This window comes from Trichoplax adhaerens, genomic scaffold (assembly GCF_000150275.1).
Source record: "Trichoplax adhaerens TRIADscaffold_24 genomic scaffold, whole genome shotgun sequence".
Classification (NCBI taxonomy): Eukaryota; Metazoa; Placozoa; class Uniplacotomia; order Trichoplacea; family Trichoplacidae; genus Trichoplax; species Trichoplax adhaerens.
The window spans coordinates 540,859-559,438 of NW_002060965.1; the positions used below are offsets into that span (position 1 = coordinate 540,859).

An 18,580-nucleotide genomic window follows, 5' to 3' on the forward strand; every position below is an offset into this window, starting at 1 on the left:
CTACACCAGGGTAGACGTTTTAACGGGACGGACAGGTGAAGGACGTATCTGCAGTGGCGACATCACAGTTTATACAGTAAACAGCATCGAAAATTAGCAACGAAATCATTTAATACGGTATAATACATGCTTTGGCCTGATCAACATGCAAGCCAAAATGAGTGCTCTGCGATGACTTAGTATGCTCCTTAAACCCCAGCTCTTTCTTTAGCCAATTTACTCTCACTGTATACGTAGTGTACTGTGTAGGCTTACAGCATTCAATAACGTGAAGATTGAAGAGAGTAACTGTATACAATAATACTCTTATTGCATTTCATATACTGTACAGTACTTCAATATTTGACCACTGTACAGCATCAAATTCGTCAGGACTCTCCACATCGTGCCTACATATATGGTCAGATAAGCAAGAATAAAACGATAGTCTTGCGCCTAGTGTCCAATTTTCGCCGTTTATGATTATGAAGCCCTTTCCTAAAATCATTCTTATAACCATTCCAGTCATGCGTGATAATATACTCGTATAGCTAATGCATTCATCCATCATGATATTCATACTGAATATCACAGATTACGTCCACGTAGCGCATACGTATTAATACTCAATTTTGCACTTTTTCGTTGAAAAAGTGTGATTTACAACAGTTCTAACGCAATATCAATTGACTGTCTCATTACAGAATAACAATACCATTTGATTATAAATATTCTTTATAGTCAATGACGTCGGGACAGTAAGAGTACATTCGAACATATATACGAGTAAATATATACAATAAATTACATTGCGAAGTCCAACAAAAATGTTACAGCCCGTACAGCCAATGTTGATAGAAATAAGGAGTAAATTAGTCATGATTACGACCAGTCTCTTTCAAACTATACATTTGATCAACTACTATAGTAGGATTTGTAAGGAAGATGCTGAAACGTAAACTTCGCATGTCGCATTGAAAAGTCTTACTGTACATCCTAGCATTCTTAACAAACTACCGGTAAATAGCACCAATCTGTAGGCACTGAGTCATAATCCATACTAACTCATATGGAGATGTTGTCTACTGTTAAGAAAGCATAAGCCGAAAAGTCAATCATACAGTACAAAATATTTCCTGTAAATATAAGTACATACGTAATACTTATCCTTGCTTACTATTTCATGGGTAAAGGCATAAAATACTATGTTACTTATGAAGAGAATAATGTTGTTACCATTCGAATATAATTGTGATAAATACTCTGAAATTTAAAAAGGCGAATATCACAATCTAAGTATCAGCTAGAAAACTTAAGGGAGTCGATGAGTTTCCCGCCGCCATTCACCAGTGTCATAGTTCATTACAAAAACTGATTTACACGGTACAACTTCTTCCTTCCCGTTTTCATCTACAACCTTGTCATCATGAATACCCAACAAAATTTCAACTATGGCACCTTTCGATGGATTAGGATTATCTATCAAAAACGGCATTAAATAGATTCGTAAAGTCAATATAGCTAGATTCAATCGTAAAACCTTTTCACCTAAGGAAGCAATAGCATGCTTCTCACTCTTACTTTTAGGCTAAAACTATGATCTCTACGCTTTAACTGTCATGATAATTATACAATTTCAAAAAAATTCTACGATCATAAAGTATTTGCATAACTAACTTCGCATTCCAACGATAAACTGTAAAATTTGCGCTTTTTCCTCGAATGACACTCGATTTCCATATTGGCGAAACATGTTATTAAATTCAACCAGTTGTGCCCTCTGTCAAAGATAGATCGACAATAACTTATTCTTAAACCAACATTAAAAGATATTGGCACAGATCATAACTTTGAAAACCTTACCGACATGCAAAATTGTTTATTAGATTCAGATGATGCCTTCGTAGGAGTTTTGTCATTCGACTCTTCGTTGTCGACCTTGTCCTTCGTAGCGATAATTTTTGAAGTTACGCTTGATAAAGTAGGCGTTGTAGATCCTGTTGGTGCCGCCGTTACTGCAGTTGTTACAGGTGAAAGTGCTTTGGGCTCTTTTACACTAGTTGCAGTAGTTACAGCTGATGTTGCATCTAGCCACGAAATATTAGCTTGCTTTTAATAAGTATGTAGTAATTGCAGGTGGCATAATTAAAATTTTACTTTAGGCTCGTACAATTATACATACTACATTATTACAAACCTCGCTTCCGTTGCGCTTTGGTAGACCGATTTTGACTGTCATGCAAAATCAAATACACAAATCGTCAGTTATTTCAAGCTTCTCTATACAATATTTGTCAAAAATAGTGATAAAGCACGTACTTTATGCAAATAAACTAACTAATTGAGGTATAAAACGGATTAAAATAATCAACATCGTCTATCTCCACTTTCATGGTAAAGAGACTAATACATCAACTCATAGCAACATAATGGTGAGCAGACTCAAAAATTATTACCCTTTACTGCTCTTGGTATTGGAGGGAGTTTTGTCTGATTGTTTTTTTGTAGAACTTTGTTTACTTGAAGATTTGCCTGTTGAGGTTTTATCTCCTTTATCGACAGAGTGCTTTTCTGTTTTATGCTCATCTTCATTTAGCTTGGTCAACGGTGAAGTTACAGTTGGTGATGCTACATTAGTAGTCATTGCACTATCCTTTGTGTCATCAAGCTCGGTGCCCTTCTTTGCTGAACGAGATTTAGCATATAGGGTGGATTCTGATGTACCGGTTGCTTCATCCACCGGTAACTTAATACTAGACGCATAGTTTAAGATGTTGCTGGGGGTAGTTGGCGATTTAGGTTGTTCGGTTTTCTTGACTTTAGCAGGGGGATTATCTTTATTATCTTCTACGCAAAGATTGTTAAGCAATAGTAACCATCAAATCAAAGTAAATCTTGAAATCAACTCAAATAGATTCAATACAATTACTAAATTTTATGGTAGTTACCTACGCCCGTAGTAAACTAGTCATTTTAAGATTTACGTCTAAAATATGTAATTTCGAAAGCCTGACGTTAACAATCATGGATCATCGTTACAGTATTTACCAGTTTGCTTTTTCTTACGCTTTGCTTCACGGCTTGCACTGCGCGGCTGATCTTCAATTTCAAGTAGCTATACAACAGTGAAATTCAATAACCACTAATGTAAATGTGCTGTACATCCTTGTATACTTTTAATTTTAAACCTCAAAAGTGTTCATTACCTTTGTACTCCTGACATTTGTTGGTGTGCGTAAGCCTCTATTGTAAGTTGGTAAGTTTCTACCGGCAATAGTTGGAGTACTGTTACGTGCGATAAAGCCGGCATTAGCAGAAGAACTTGCGGCAGAAGGACGTCGATTGCCTATCGTAGGCAAAGCTAATAACGTATAAAAGCATTCATTGTAAATATAATTACTTCAAATAAAGCAAGCTATCTTAGATCTAAATACGATTGTACCATACTACACTAGTCTATTTCTAGTAATAAGGTGGAGAGCATCAAGTTAAAGGTTCAATGTAGCAAAGCAGTTAACATCTTTAATAATTCGTGTCAAAAACATGTACATACGTGTTGAAGGTTCGATTTTATTAAACCTTTCCTGCTTTGCTTGTCCACTCTGAGTTATACCTAATAGCAATAACGTAACCCACAGTTAGCGACATATTTTGTCGTCTACAATGTTATGATAATATTCCAGTAAACAGGATCATTTAAGCAACTCTAGTCGATTAAGGACACAAGGCTAAGCATTGATGTTGTACAGTATCTTAACGAGATAATTTGGTTACAGCAGATGTAGAAATTTCGAAGATTTGATACTTACTCTTTTCTATTAACATTGCTCTCAATTCGGCTGATTTTGGCTTTCTTTTTAACGTAAAATGTTTGGTCACGTTTGGTAGCTTACCATATAGATTATTCAGGACCGTACTGTTTATATATGACGCTTCAAGAGGCATTTGCTCGAGGCTAGGTGACATTGTATCTGATGCTTTCTTAGCTGCAGCATAAGAATAATAATAAGAACAATGTTGTTATTGCATAGCATGCCATGATTAGGATTAATCTACAAACACTTCTAGTACGTATATCATCTTTCCTTGAAACTAAGATGGCTTCTACCTTTGTCATCAACCTCGTCTTTTCAGTAATTTGTAATACTAGTAGAGAAATACTGTACACAAATAGTTTATTGTACTACTACTCTAATGGTTGTAAAATGCATGTAAATTGCAGTTTGCGATTCGTCTTGATACTGTATTTTAACTTATCTACACCGACAATTGCGTCAAGTTAAGGAGACTAATAGGAATTCAGAGAAATAGGACTGCTGATGCTTTTATTAAAGAACAATTTGAACTAGTTGGTTGGGATTACGCTGCAAATCTCCTGATTACATTTATGGAGCTATTTTGTGAAATACACATCCTTTTGAGAACAGAAAGAGGAAAGGAGGGATCATCATCTTCACTACAGTACAGTATGTATGAGCAGTACATACACTAACTATCACTAAGTGGTTGCCTTCACAAGTCTACACATATGAGGTTATCCTATCATTTTTGGGTATGCAATGGTCAAGGATGGCGATCTACATAACGCTAACTCACTACAGAATAAGAGATCGCTCAGGAGAAATGTCACTCCAGTTCAACTGTCTAAATACTATCGTACCTGCTTCGGTGACACTGGTGAAGAAATCAGCTAAATATTGGTTGGCATTCTTTAATGAATCTAAGTAATCAGGAGAATACAATGTAACCATAATTCTAGCTATTGTCGACGTCCATTGATCACGATCCACGACGGCTTGTTGAAGAATTTCGCTCAACTCTTGAGAGAATTCTTCAATTTGCGCATGGCTTAAATGGAATAGCGACAGGATCAAGCGTAACTTGACTTGCGCTTCCATCGTATGAAATGCATCTTTAATATTGGCTAATACTTCACGATCTAGCATCATGGCAGCACTTTTACTACACCAGTTATCTGAGCCAGAGAGTCTATTCTGTAACCACATTAAACTTGACTGATAGACCGACATTTTGATAGAGTGAATTGGTCGATGGAACTTGCAACTTTTGAGATCAATCAATCGGCGTACGCCAAGAAGCAAGAGATTGGAAAGATTGAAGAGTTCCACACAAAGCCAGTGTACACTGTACAGTATTACTGCATTACGCTATATGCTGTACTGTAGATCATTTAAGGTATTAAACCGAACCTTACCTTTCTCAGGTCTACAGTACATATTACTGTACCCTACAATACAGGGTACTGTACACTGTACGTACAGGACTGTACTGTACTGTATTAAACCGCACCGAACCTTACTCAGGTCTACAGTACATATTACTGTACGTACAGGACAGTACTGTACAGTACTGTACAGTACAGTACACTGTGCAGTACAGTACTTAGTGTGCTGCATTACACTATACTGTATACTGTAGATCATAAAGGTATTAAACCGAACCGAACCTTACTCAGGTCTACAGTACATATTACTGTACACTGTACAGGACTGTACTGTACACTGTGCAGTACTTAGTATGCTGTGGAAATGCCGGTGTGACGAGTGTAAACTGGTGTAAACTGTGTCAATATTGATTGATGGGGTGTGAATGAAGTGCATTGTACTGTAGTTACAGTCATGGACTACTAGCAAAGAACCGGTTCTGTTCTTTGCTAGTAGTCTACGTCACAGTTGGATGTGGCAAGCTACGTTACTCTACTGTGCTCTATAGTTTTACAGTATAACTGCTGTGTTTAGGTAGTGCTTTCTCACTTTTTTGCATTGCATGAAAACGTTTTTAAATTGGACGATTTTGTCATAATTACTTCCAGTTCAGTATAGTTTGTCATACGACTTCAAGGAGAAAAATTCAATTCAATTTGGGAATTTTCTATTTATTTATACAGTACCAGTGTACACTGTACAGTACTGTATACTAAAATGTACTGTCGACGAAAACATGGGTTTGACCTTGTGTCATGCGTTGTGTCTACAGTATGTGTACTGTACAGGCTATAGTGTGAACTACTGTATCGTACAGTAGAAAAATGCAAGATGCAGTAACGACATGTACTGTACACTGTACCGTACTGTACAGTGTACAGTGTACAATGCTCATTGAACAGACCAGTACCTTAGTGTACTGTACACTGTAGAGTTCTAGTCAAACAACTCAATTACTGTACATATAAAGTAGTTGGACGGTCGAGAGAGATCTTCTGATAGTCATGAACGTCTAGTCTTGGACGCTTTTGGAAAATGGAGATAGATATTGATGACAGTTGAGTGATTGCTACCATCCTTTTGGAGTAATTGAAAATGTTAAGACAATTACTCACTGGTTCACCCAATAGACATAAGATATTGATAGCATCGGTCGTCTTTTTCAGTATTTTATCGCTGACTTCCTTCTTTTTGTATGTGCGACGATATCAAATCCGATATTGTCATGATGGTAATTATGATGAAAGCAGCGGAGCTTGCAAGAGATCGGTCATTAATGAACCTGAGCCCATTGTCAAAGAGATTATTCTATTACGCGGTCATAAGAAAGTTGGATATAATGAAGAGGATCAATTTGATAAAGGCCCAAATAATCGCTATTTTGGCAGTGATGCTAAATGGTTTCTTGATTTACATATGAGGCAGGCAGTTCCAACTGCTACATCTTGTCGAAAGAACGTTGCAGTGGTGGTCATGATTCACAGTCATGTGAAGCATTTCATTCGACGAAAGGCTATTCGAAATTCTTGGGGTAATACTAGTACGATACCATTTCCTATTGGTAGGATGCAAAAATCCAGTTGGAGAGTTTTATTTATTCTTGGACTCTCTTTTAATGCGACTGAAGATCAATTAGTTCGGCAAGAAGCCAAACGTCATGGTGATATGATCTTACTCGACATCTATGAAGAACGAGAATCGACCACATTAAAGACACTCTTAGCCATGTACTGGTTCTTTGTTCAATGCCCTTCGACCACATTCTATTTAAAATGTCAAGATGACGTCTTTATCAATCCTTACAGCTTAATCAGGTATATCATCTATTTAACAACTGGTAAAATGACTCGCGGCGTCTATGCCGGCCAGGTGTCACCAAGTGGTTTAACACCCCGTACCGATCACGGTGAAACGCTAGCTGTTTTAGCCAAGGAATATCCAGATGTCTATATACCGGATTATTGTTTAGGATTTGCCTATCTTATGAGTAGGGATGTTGTGTCTACACTACTTCAAACTGTCGAGCACGTTCAAATGATTACAACTGCTGATGATATTTATATTGGTGTACTAGCATTCAAAGCGAATATACGTCCACGACACTATCCTCACTTAATTCATACCTTTAATTTAGAAAGAAAAGTTGTGTACAAAATTAGTATTCGAGCATTAAGTGAGCGTATTGTCGAGCATGGTATTATTAATCATAAAGTTCAATTGATGCTACTCAATGCAGTTAAAGGTCGATTAGGCAGAAAGTGGAAAATACCTCGATCTCCTCAGCCCAGAGCCTACAAGTGAAGACACCATTGATTGATATATTCAATTCAACATTAAAATGACTTGAGGCATAAATCTCCAACTGCATAATCCGGCTTTTACATATTAGCGTACGAGTATAACATTTTATATCCAATCAATATGATTCAAATGGATGTGGCCTATTTTCTACCTCTACACTTGATATAAAATTGGTCTCTACTACACGGATCATCGGCGATTCCGGACAGTGAATTATGGTTTGTGAGAGTAATCGCTGATACAGTTCAGTATAAATTTCTACAAGCGACAAAAATTAATTCAATTAGAAAAACGCAATATTTAGTTTCCAATAGATGGCTTGAATTTATTTCATAGATAAAATTAAAATTTTTCTATGACTACAAGTACAGTACAGTACAATGTTAATAAACGTAGTGGAAGCCAAGGAATTATTCTCCTTAAAAGCCTATTTTTTGATATCATTTATTTCTCCGACGGTATGCTCAACATTAAGCGACTACTTTTATTTTATGCTCCCTAATGTAATGTACAGTATTATATCATCGCGCTAAACTCATTCCTATGTTGATTACATATTTTTATCATACGTAACGCAATATCGATAACTAAAAAGTTTCATCAAGTCAAAATTTGTAAAGTCTTAAGAATAAAGAATTGATTATTTTTCACTATTATCTTAAACAATTGATATCTCTGATTTTCAATTTCTGTATAATCCTCGCCTTTGCCAACCTTAACCAATGGTTTTGGCTTGTGGCATACGATCTTTACGATCGATAATCTCTTGAACAAATTTTTTTTTTATCTAAAGGAATACAATACATAGTTCTTTATTACGCTTTGTACATAATCCTTCATTCGATGTGCCGTAATATGATTTGTCATATTTGTCTATGTATTGAAACAAATAAAAGTCTTAATTATTCCATGACTTCGATATCTATTACTTAGTATTAAATGCTACATATTTATGTACAACATGTCCATATGCGTATATACGGTCTATTCAGATTAGCATTTAAATTTCAATGAGACGATACGCAGCTCTTGATCTAAAAATTTTGACTGTCGGCGAATGCCAATATTCAACATACGATATCTAGATTAGAAAATCTCTAGTGATCACAACATTAGTAACAGTAGTGAATTTGCCATTCATATCAAAGAATACAAATTTCACGAATTACAGTAACTTCAATGTTGGATGTCAATATTTGAGCAACATGTGAATTTGATTTTGTAACCTAACAAACAAGTTGACTATCCTCCGAGAATTATCCATTAATTACGCAAACTTGTTAATTTCGACAATAGTGGACTCAATCTCAATCGAAACCTAATACAATCAGATACAATTGCTCTCTAATTAAATTATCAATCGGTAAACTTAAGTGATATCGATCTAAGAGATTGGATAAGTTCAATCTTTCAACAATAAGAACACGCGACCATATAATCTTTTCAATTATAGATGGTTATGCAATCACAGAAAATAAGGAAATTCAGATTGGACCAGAAACTATATAGGTGCACGTGTTGGACTATTGACTTACAGTTAACAAATTCACTATACGAGCAACAGATACGATCAGATTTCACACATACAGGCAACTTCGATCATTTATTAATTTATAGTTTATTATATCATTAAATATCCTTATTAGAATAGGTAAACTACCCAATTACTGAATTGGGCACTTACAATAAATAAATGAACTTGATACATTGTTGCTTGTTTAACGAAGCTCTCGCTATTCTCCTTAATGCGTATACCCCAATTGACATTGAAGAAAATTAAATTCAATAACTTTTATGATAAAATTATCATCGTCTACTTGACTATTGTTACTCTAATGATTGTAGAATATTTTACTGAATTCGTAGTAAATAACGCAACACTTAATAATAGTAATGATCTAAGAACCTATCAAGCAAACGAATAGTAAATAAGAAAGACATAATTACAATTTGAGATGAAGTTTCCTGCTACAAATCCATCTTTAAATCTACCAGTTACTTAATAATGTCATGTGAATTATCAATCGATCAAGATGTTGAAATATATTGTGACTGGGGGCACTTCATGCATTGGTAGAACTGAAAAATAGCGAGAAAGAAATATTTAAAATCATGTTTTTAATTCCAATAAATAATTAATTGTATTACGAATATGCATGTATACCTGGAATCTGCTCCTTGAAAGATAGATTTTCTTGTCGATATAGCGTTGCCGAATGATAAAGCAGCGCATACAATGGAGTAGCACAAAGTGACAATGAACATCGCCAGTTTAACGTTGCTCGAAATTTGCGGTTGTCTTTCATAAGTATAATCAAGTGCAGCATTGATTATAGCAAAAACGGAAACTATTGCAGTTATACAACTAAATCCAAAGAATGCCCCCTTCTATTGAATATATCAACAGCAAATTTTTAGTAAGCAGGCCCCAATTATTTTAAAGTACAGGATAAACATTTATCATATCAATCAGAGAAAAAAAAATTTACAAACCACATCCGAACGACCACAACGAAACATGTCAATCGCGGCAATTCCAGAAGCAAATACCTGATGGTAATAAATCAATAATTGTATAATTTAGTAACATCCTCGCTGAAGTCCCTGAATAGCCTTATTATAAAATATATATAATACTATTGATCATCAACAGAAATCATCACTGAGAATTATCATCTTACCACGCTAGACAGTATAAAATTCATAGTACTATAAGCGTAACCAACAGTTAGAGTAGTACCGATACAAGCACAAGCAAAAATGACTAGGCCTAATAAAATCTGAAAAAGTCCATTCATCCAAGCTGAGCAGAAAAGGAGCCTCGGTATATTGGAAGCATCAGATTTTCGACTGACTCGTTGCTGTCTAGCTGCAACAAAGTAACCAACTATGCCCAGAATCACAGCAGCCCCGCCACCGAGGGAAATCACAGCAATTACAGCACGTAATTGAGAAGTTGCAAAATTCGCATCAAAGAGATGTTTATAAGCTACTGCAGCTGTGCATAACGCTCCTGCAGACTGCATAGAAGCCATAAAAAATAGGTTGCGGTGCCAGAAAGTCTATTTCGAATGATACAAAGGGAAAACTTACACTTTCAACTAAGGATATCAACACATTAGATATTGATTTCGATGACCGCTGAAGCGGGCTAGAAATTATTGATTATGTACGTAGTATTGATCTTGACGATGTTTAGCAAAATAAAGATATGTTTCATGATAAAAAGATTAAAAATTACTATCGCTTACTAGTACTGGTAGTCCGTTAACGTGAATAGCAAAGCCAAAAAAACCTGTAGTGAAGAGCTGTGTGCAGGAGAACAAGGATTAATTGTTAAAAATAATAAAAATTATAGTGTACAAAAATGGTAAAACTTTTGCAAAATAAATTGAAACGGTGAAAAGCTTATGCAGTCATAGGTATGTTTTAAGCGAATATTAGATGTAAAGTTAGATAACATTATATGGCATTTGACCATTTATTAATTTCTAATTTAAAATAGCTTAATACTAGCATAACTACTATGGCGATGACTATGACAATCGTGCGAATAAATAGATAGTAAAAATTACTACTTACAGCACCAGCGGCTTGATAAGACATTAACGTAAAAAAGTATCCTCCACCTGAACTAAATGTTGAAACGATCGCGGCTGTAAATAACAAAAGTCCATTGATAAACTGAATGATGCTATAAATCAGATTGAGAGAACAGCGTGATTTCTCTATGGATAGATTTCTATCTTCAGGGGTAATAGCATTTTCATCTTTGGATTCGTTTCTGAAACTCATTTCACCGTCTGCCGAATACATTTCAGATCCAGTAGATTCTTTAGTGATCTTATAAATAGTAATTATAATCCAAAAGTTGGCAGTGACAGTTACGGCACATACACCAATGAGTAAACCAAAAATAGCCATTTGGGTAGTAACAAATCGTATCAATCCGGCGTTAAAAATTTGAGCATATCGGACTATAGCAGTGATTACACTGACTTGATTCCAGACAGAAAATATACCCACACCACCTAACTGTGATCATTGAAAGGTAGTATTAGCAATATTAACAATATTTACTAATTTACCATCCACCTATGCATGCTTTAGTGTGTTAGTAAGTGATGATCATAACCTTCATCATGATTTAACCACAAAGAGGAGATTGCCAGACAGTACAACAATGTAAACAAGTAACAAATTATAATTATAGGGCATCAAATAGACGAGCTTGTAAACAATATACAGTCATCATCAGTAGACTACTACTCTTACTCGACTGATAGATAGTACAGAACTAGTTAATCTAAAGTAATATACGACATATCGATAGTTTGACAATTTGTGTCATTAGATACTTTCATCAAAAATGCATTTCTTATGCGAACTAAAGACTTTTCACTAGGCCTCGATATTTTTCTAAAATATATGCGTATCATGTCGCCTAGTTAAATACAAATTCACTTTCAATGATTTACAACGATTGTTGTTCAACACTATTTGAAATGAGGTGTCATATATAATATCGATTTGCACCATACACGGAGTAAAAATAGAGCACAGACTTACTGTTTTCGATGATTCTTGCTTATTATGGTAGTAAGCCATAAGCCCACATCCTAAAGACTGTATTAAGAAATCAATACGTGTAATAAGTTATATGGTGCAAAATATGTTCATTCCAATCGTAAGCGAATTGTCATCGGCGTAAGATGAAGGGTTAAAGTTAGGATAAAACTCATGCCGAAAATATAGCCAAAATTTCATTCACATAGTAAGTATAATTTAAGTAATCATTATTTCGTTCAATGATAATGTACAATATCGTTGATTAAGGTAGAATTGTGTGATTACCAAGTTAGTTGTAAAGAAATTGTTTATAGCTAAGGTAGATCAATAGATGCAGTCTCTGCAAAATGATAGAATATTCAGAAATAAGTATCTCACGGTGAAGATATCAGAAAAACGTCAAACAGACTGCATCGATACGAGTTTTGGAGCCAATCTACTGTCTTCCACGCCATTTTAAAGTTGTGATTGATCGTGTATTCTTCAATATGTTGGTACTGAAAGAGCTATTATCATGTTCCTATCGTGAAGTTTCTGTATAACTATTATTCACTGTCAAGTCATTAACTTATCATAAAGTATGAAAGTATTGAAAGAGTAATCAACTATCATGTTTGGTAATGAATTTTTCTGTTCAATATTCAAGTATTTAACATAATTAATGAAGTACGCTATTTGTTTGCATCGCGTAACAGATGGAGTATGCCAGTGTACAGAACTGTATGCGTTGATTAAGTTCCATTTTCTTGTTGAAGAAATGACCTTGAATAATCGCTGAGTGCATCCAAATCATAGTAAGTAGAATTAAATTTGTAAAACTCTATTCTAGTAACAAACTTGTGCGATCATCTTTATTTTTTACTAGCGCACAGAATATCTCTATCATGTACTGGAAATAGTCGATGTATAGTACTTGATGGACTATTCTAATTTCTAACTGACAATAAGCAAGTTGATGAATTATTGTTGCTATTTTGACAGTATAGCAAAACTGGTATATGGTTCATGATTTTATTCCAGTTTGAATAACTGATAAAGGGTAATCGATCCTTCTACAATATACGTAAAACAAGATTATTCAAGAGACAGTGAAAAAAATAATTTTAGAATAAATGCAAAAGTACCGTGCATTAACGTTAACGCTAATGATAGTCACTGATTTTTTCTGTTACTCTGCTTGAGCAAACAGTTGGGAAATTAAGTTTACTGTACGCAGTACAGTATTAATAATAAACACTTTAATCATTTCCTTGATAAGCAAGGAAATGACATCATGTCTTAATACAAGGATACGTTATATCGAGTAGTCTACTCTCCTCCAGTCCTAAAACTGATTAGTTATAGTTATTATAAATAAATATATATTGCGTCATGATAATTAATTCATGTATTTTAACTATTATACAAGTGTCTAATGATGAAAATGATACGGCATTTATCTATTTTGGCCCATACTACACTTTTACTGTACTTGAGATCAACGTTGTCACTTCAAGTAAAGCAAACGCTCTCAACACTAGGTTGGATTGATCAGCTTAGTTATCTCTTACCGTTATCGAACATATAGCGGGAATCGTACATAAGGTTCCTGTATTGGCATTGCCGATCCACTCGATTGGTAGAACAATGCTCATTATAAACTGAAATAACCCCAAAACGATGTAAGCATGGCTAATTCGCCCTATAGTAGCCATCTTTGCTTGATAGAATCAGGTTTTACCCGTTGATTATTGCAACTTTTCCTAATAGATCGATTGGAGACATCCACTCAATATAACTAACTATAATGATGACAATAATAATAATTATAATGTTGATCGTTTACAACGTCAATTCAATTTGTTTCTAATCGGATTATTTTCATATCGCGATACAGTACAGTACTGTACAGTACTGTAGGTGCATACTGTAGATGCAGTACTGTACTGTACAGTACACAGTACAGTACAGTACATTGTACAGTACAGGGTGTCTCATACTGTACGGTACTGTACTGCACACTACGTGACCGTGACAACGGATAACCCATGGCGTTAATCAAAATATCAATCAGATCATGATAGCCCTGCTAAAGATGGAGTAACCAAGCTCTGCATCTACTAACTGGATGCTTTTCGACGTCTGTGCAAAATGACTTTCCAATCATGTCTTAGTAGCCCAAGAAAATGATTTATGTTCATTATTAAGCGATGACAACTTAATCAATGGACTACTGTGCTAGATCATTTCGCACTATAAGTCATACGGTATATCTGCACTATACTTTACAGTACGAGTACTATTAATTAGTAGCAATCGTACGTAGCCTTGGATTGAGCGCAGCAGTAATAACGGTCGTGACGATGCCTTGACTGCAGGTATTTGATAAATAAACACTGTCAAGATAGAGAATGATAGGCCTTCTATTTTTACCTGACCTACATTACAGCGCCATGGTAAAATCGCATAAACAGGTAGCATACAACGACTCGATTAGACAGCTCTATCTTGAATAGATATATTTACTATTGTCCCTTCAACTAGGTATTTCTTGATATGTCGAAAATAGCCTAGTAAACGCGTTCGGTTTTGTTGAGGTTAATGGACTGTAGTGTACTGTAATCCTATCTCCGTGATTGCGATACAATTTTGGTGCAAAATTGTTTTAGATTCAGGGTTCTGTCTACGCATACAAGTCTTTTATATAACTATCAACTCGTCCTCAACTGTAACACAATATTAAAAATAGTTGAGATTGAGTGGAATTTAGGTACTTTGATTTATCAGCAAGAGTATAAATATCATCCATCTTTATACTGTTAGATATTACCAATGGCTGACGTAAAAATCAATGAAATCCTCAAGAAGCAGAAGTGCACGCTTCCTTACGGACTACATTTAGTAGAGGTACAACAGTATTTTATTGTAGATATAGAATTAATCATGAACATATTATCATGGCCAATGATTTGCACATTTTACGCGAAATAAAAAATGCTAATAAAATCAACCAGTTGCATTATAGTAGGTAAGGCTGACGTAATTTTTAGTCAATACTCATGAATTCCTAGTCAATCATCAACAACTTTATTGCTATGTTACGCTGTACGAATTATATTATACATCGATGTCAATAATAAAGTGAAGTGAATGCTGCTGGTAAAAGGGCGCGCCCCTACAAATGACGATCATCTACAGCGCTAGATCGTAAAATAATCGACGATAGCAGCGATATTCCTAAATTATCCGATAATAGATATTTCCCCCCCCCCCCCAAAAAAAAACTGTCACCAACTAACATCGAGTTGTGAAAGAATTGCTATTACAATCAATGGTCGAATGGCAACTTCATCCTTTGGTGTGATTCAGCGTGTGAACGCATCTCTAAATATAACATCATGTCAAATACTTATTATAAGTTAACGTGCGATATTTAGTGTGATAAATAACCAAATAAAGTGATCACAGATTGGACTGTTTCAACAGTTGGTTATTCTAAGTATTATTGGCTAGCAAGATGGATCGGTAACGTTAAATTACACTTTTATCGCACGTGGTTGAACAATCTCGCTTGAACGGTATATAACTGAGTCAATGATAAATCCAATCCGCCATTTGGTTCATATAGGAGTTACGAATACCAACTTCTGAGAACAAATTTTCAATTTTTTGGGCAAGTATAAATTGCGCTTTCATCATTTTTCGGTAAGTGCAAGCTACTATAGCATATGATTACAATGATATTCTCTTCCTGTTGCTTCCTATCAATCAGCGGCCACGTTTGTATTATTTATTAAAGGTATGGCAAATCCAAATATCCACGGAGCGATTAATGGAGTCAGCCTAAATTATTTAGTCGATTCAATTATTAGTAGTAACAATCAAGACTCACCAGCAGATAGATCGGAAGTCAATCCAACAGAACACTGTTTCAATATTTCATTAGATGCTGCGAGTTTGCCATCGCAAGGTAGCTCAACTGAGACATCGCCTAGCCATGATGGATTTCAAGCTGGCTCTATGATAACATCGAATTCATCTCAAATGCACGTGAAATTACTTCGTAATGATATGTGGCATGCTTTTGCAGCTATAGGAACTGAAATGATCATCACTAAAGCAGGACGGTAACCAATCGTAGTTAATAAGAAATATTGATTGAATACAGGAAACTGATTAGTCTGTTTTGAAGTAAATTATTTTACTGTTCATGACAGCGAGTATGTTAGATAAATACTATCACCTATTGTATGTCATTGCACGTGTTTTTTTACTGTAGAGAATGCTTAATTTTATTTTTACAGGCGCCTTTTCCCTACTATTGATATCCATACAAGTGGTCTCGATCCGAATGGATTTTACTCTATCAAGGTGGACATCGCTGCAGCGGATGACAACCGCTATAAATATGTATCTACAACCGGATGGGTTGCAGCATCAAACGGGAATAGAGTAAATCATATAGCTGATCAGGTAGTTTTTGGGGAATGTGAACACCCAAACTCTCCAAATTCTGGTAAATTTTGGATGAGTTGCGAAACCATTAGCTTTAAAAAGCTAAAATTGAGCAACAGCAAAGAACACTACAAGAAAAGCGATTGCGTAAGCAAGCATAAAATGTCATTGCTGCTTTGATCAACTTAACTCATTATGTACAGTATGTGTTTACCATAACTATAAATTTTTGAATCCTTACTTAGATTGTACTGAATTCAATGAGAAGATACCAGCCAAGAATTGTGATTAGCAAATGGGATCGCGATCATACTGCTCCGGTCGATACAAAAATTATAATCTTTCCAGAAACGAGATTTTATGCGGTCACTTGCTACCAAAATGGCCAGGTAAAAATACTTTATTACAGAGTAAAGGTGTAATGTGATGAAAGTAAGTAAAGCACAGAATTTTTTTTATCTTTGTTTAATTCATGTTAGATTACCAATCTGAAAATTCGCTATAATCCATTTGCGAAAGCTTTTCGAGATAGTAAGAGATCACAGTTAGGGGCAACAGGTGAATACAGCATCTTTGGTTATCCTCGAAATGCATTCATCAACTCGCAATTTCAGCCGTGTGTTCAATACCCAGTGTATGGGTATTATCCTAACTGTGTTAATCCAAGCCAATTGCCTACTGAACGTGGTAATAATAGAGCACTTCGAAATGAAAGACCCAATACTTTCCGACCTGATAGTGCGATTGCCACCTACTCAAGCCGAAATATGCAAAGTACATCCATGCAAGGCTATCTTGTCTCTCCATTGGCACCTGCTCTTCCATATAATAATTCTTCTAGCACTTCGCTGTGTCAGCCAGATATTGCTAGCGGTAGATATCCCTCATTAATACCGTCATTTGAAAGCCACCATCAACTTCCGCCGCCGCCGGCGTATCGTGAATGGCCATCAACACCATTTATGTGATCGTGTGTAGATCAATGTTTATATTTTTGCTATTCGCCTCTATATGATCTGTAGTTCTATATTAGATCATATCTTGAATATCATGCTAATGTCGTTATCATAATTAAAGGTTCTCTTGTATAAGTAACGCTTAAATTTCTAGAAATGATACAAATATGAATAGCAAATTTGTTATCTTTATTTAAAGTTGAAAATTTTGGCGCTAGGAAGTAAATGAGCCTTTCAAATTAATGGCTCGTTTTAAATAAAAATATTTCGATAGAATATAGAGCTAAAACTTCATATGGACTGAAATATAATAAACAGATACAGATGTCAGAATACAATTTATTGATCAATCGATTTCCATTTCTGTTAAACTTAACCGTTATTATCATCCTTATCGCTGATATATTATTAGCTAAGTATAATAGCCACTACTATTTCCAACTACAATTGATAGCATTTAATGTCTCTCATTGCTAAGAGTCAAAGCAGTGCTTCTGAATTTGTTAGTTAGTAATAGCTCATACTGAAGGTAATTTATCTGACGAAAATGACATTAAAATGTTAGATAGTATCGTACGGTAAATAAATAAAACCGACCGTTAGCTAGATCTAGCAATTTAGTAAAATTTTATATAAAATGTATGAGTTCTGAATTCTTCAATCACATCAGCAACCGAAGCATGAAGAGCACTTTCAATGATATGTTACTATATATATATATATATATAGTATAACGTACGCATATATGTACGGGTGCGTGTAATCGAGCTCACTTGTGAAATAAACTGCAGAAAGGCGGCGCACTAATATCAAAATTTGAACTCAAATCTGTTAACTTAATACCTTAATACCAAAGTATATGAGTACTACTATACTACAAAAGTCAATGCTAAAATACAGTACACGGCTACCCAGAGGCGTGATTATTTGTTTACGATAGTCGTAGGCCAATTTGGAACCTGGCAATGACATCATCAAAGTACCTCATGACGTCGTATTGTAGGATATTAATTAATTAATGCAGAGATGTAAATAGTTCGATGTCTTAGCAGCAGATAGCTTACTATAGCTTTGGCTGCCGTATGAGGCAATGTACTATGCAGTCTATTGCAGTTA

General features: G+C 35.1%; 4 protein-coding genes across 4 annotated transcripts; 2 read left to right on the forward strand and 2 right to left on the reverse strand.

Annotated features, from left to right (window-relative positions):
- Positions 1–1,291: 1,291 nt before the first annotated feature.
- Positions 1,292–5,009, reverse strand: TRIADDRAFT_61475 (uncharacterized protein; the record flags this gene model as incomplete). The annotated part of the gene is made up of 10 exons (XM_002117441.1): positions 1,292–1,458; positions 1,657–1,759; positions 1,843–2,066; positions 2,177–2,211; positions 2,436–2,826; positions 3,028–3,094; positions 3,186–3,340; positions 3,533–3,592; positions 3,789–3,965; positions 4,640–5,009. 10 exons carry the CDS (start codon positions 5,007–5,009, stop codon positions 1,292–1,294), a joined length of 1,749 nt encoding a protein of 582 aa, XP_002117477.1.
- A 1,665-nt stretch (positions 5,010–6,674) lies between these two features.
- On the forward strand, positions 6,675–7,307 carry TRIADDRAFT_16626 (uncharacterized protein; the record flags this gene model as incomplete). Its single annotated transcript, XM_002117386.1, has 1 exon — positions 6,675–7,307. A coding segment is annotated over one exon (633 nt), but the record flags the coding sequence as incomplete, so codon positions are not given.
- A 913-nt stretch (positions 7,308–8,220) lies between these two features.
- Positions 8,221–13,768, reverse strand: TRIADDRAFT_61477 (uncharacterized protein; the record flags this gene model as incomplete). Its single annotated transcript, XM_002117442.1, has 7 exons — positions 8,221–8,292; positions 9,999–10,055; positions 10,187–10,567; positions 10,757–10,813; positions 11,088–11,540; positions 12,075–12,131; positions 13,625–13,768. The coding sequence occupies 7 exons, from the start codon at positions 13,766–13,768 to the stop codon at positions 8,221–8,223; spliced, it is 1,221 nt and encodes a 406-aa protein (XP_002117478.1).
- Positions 13,769–16,124: 2,356 nt separating this feature from the next.
- TRIADDRAFT_17171 (uncharacterized protein) lies at positions 16,125–17,038 on the forward strand (the record flags this gene model as incomplete). The annotated part of the gene is made up of 4 exons (XM_002117387.1): positions 16,125–16,180; positions 16,358–16,655; positions 16,754–16,897; positions 16,988–17,038. Coding segments are annotated over 4 exons (549 nt in total), but the record flags the coding sequence as incomplete, so codon positions are not given.
- Positions 17,039–18,580: the final 1,542 nt, after the last annotated feature.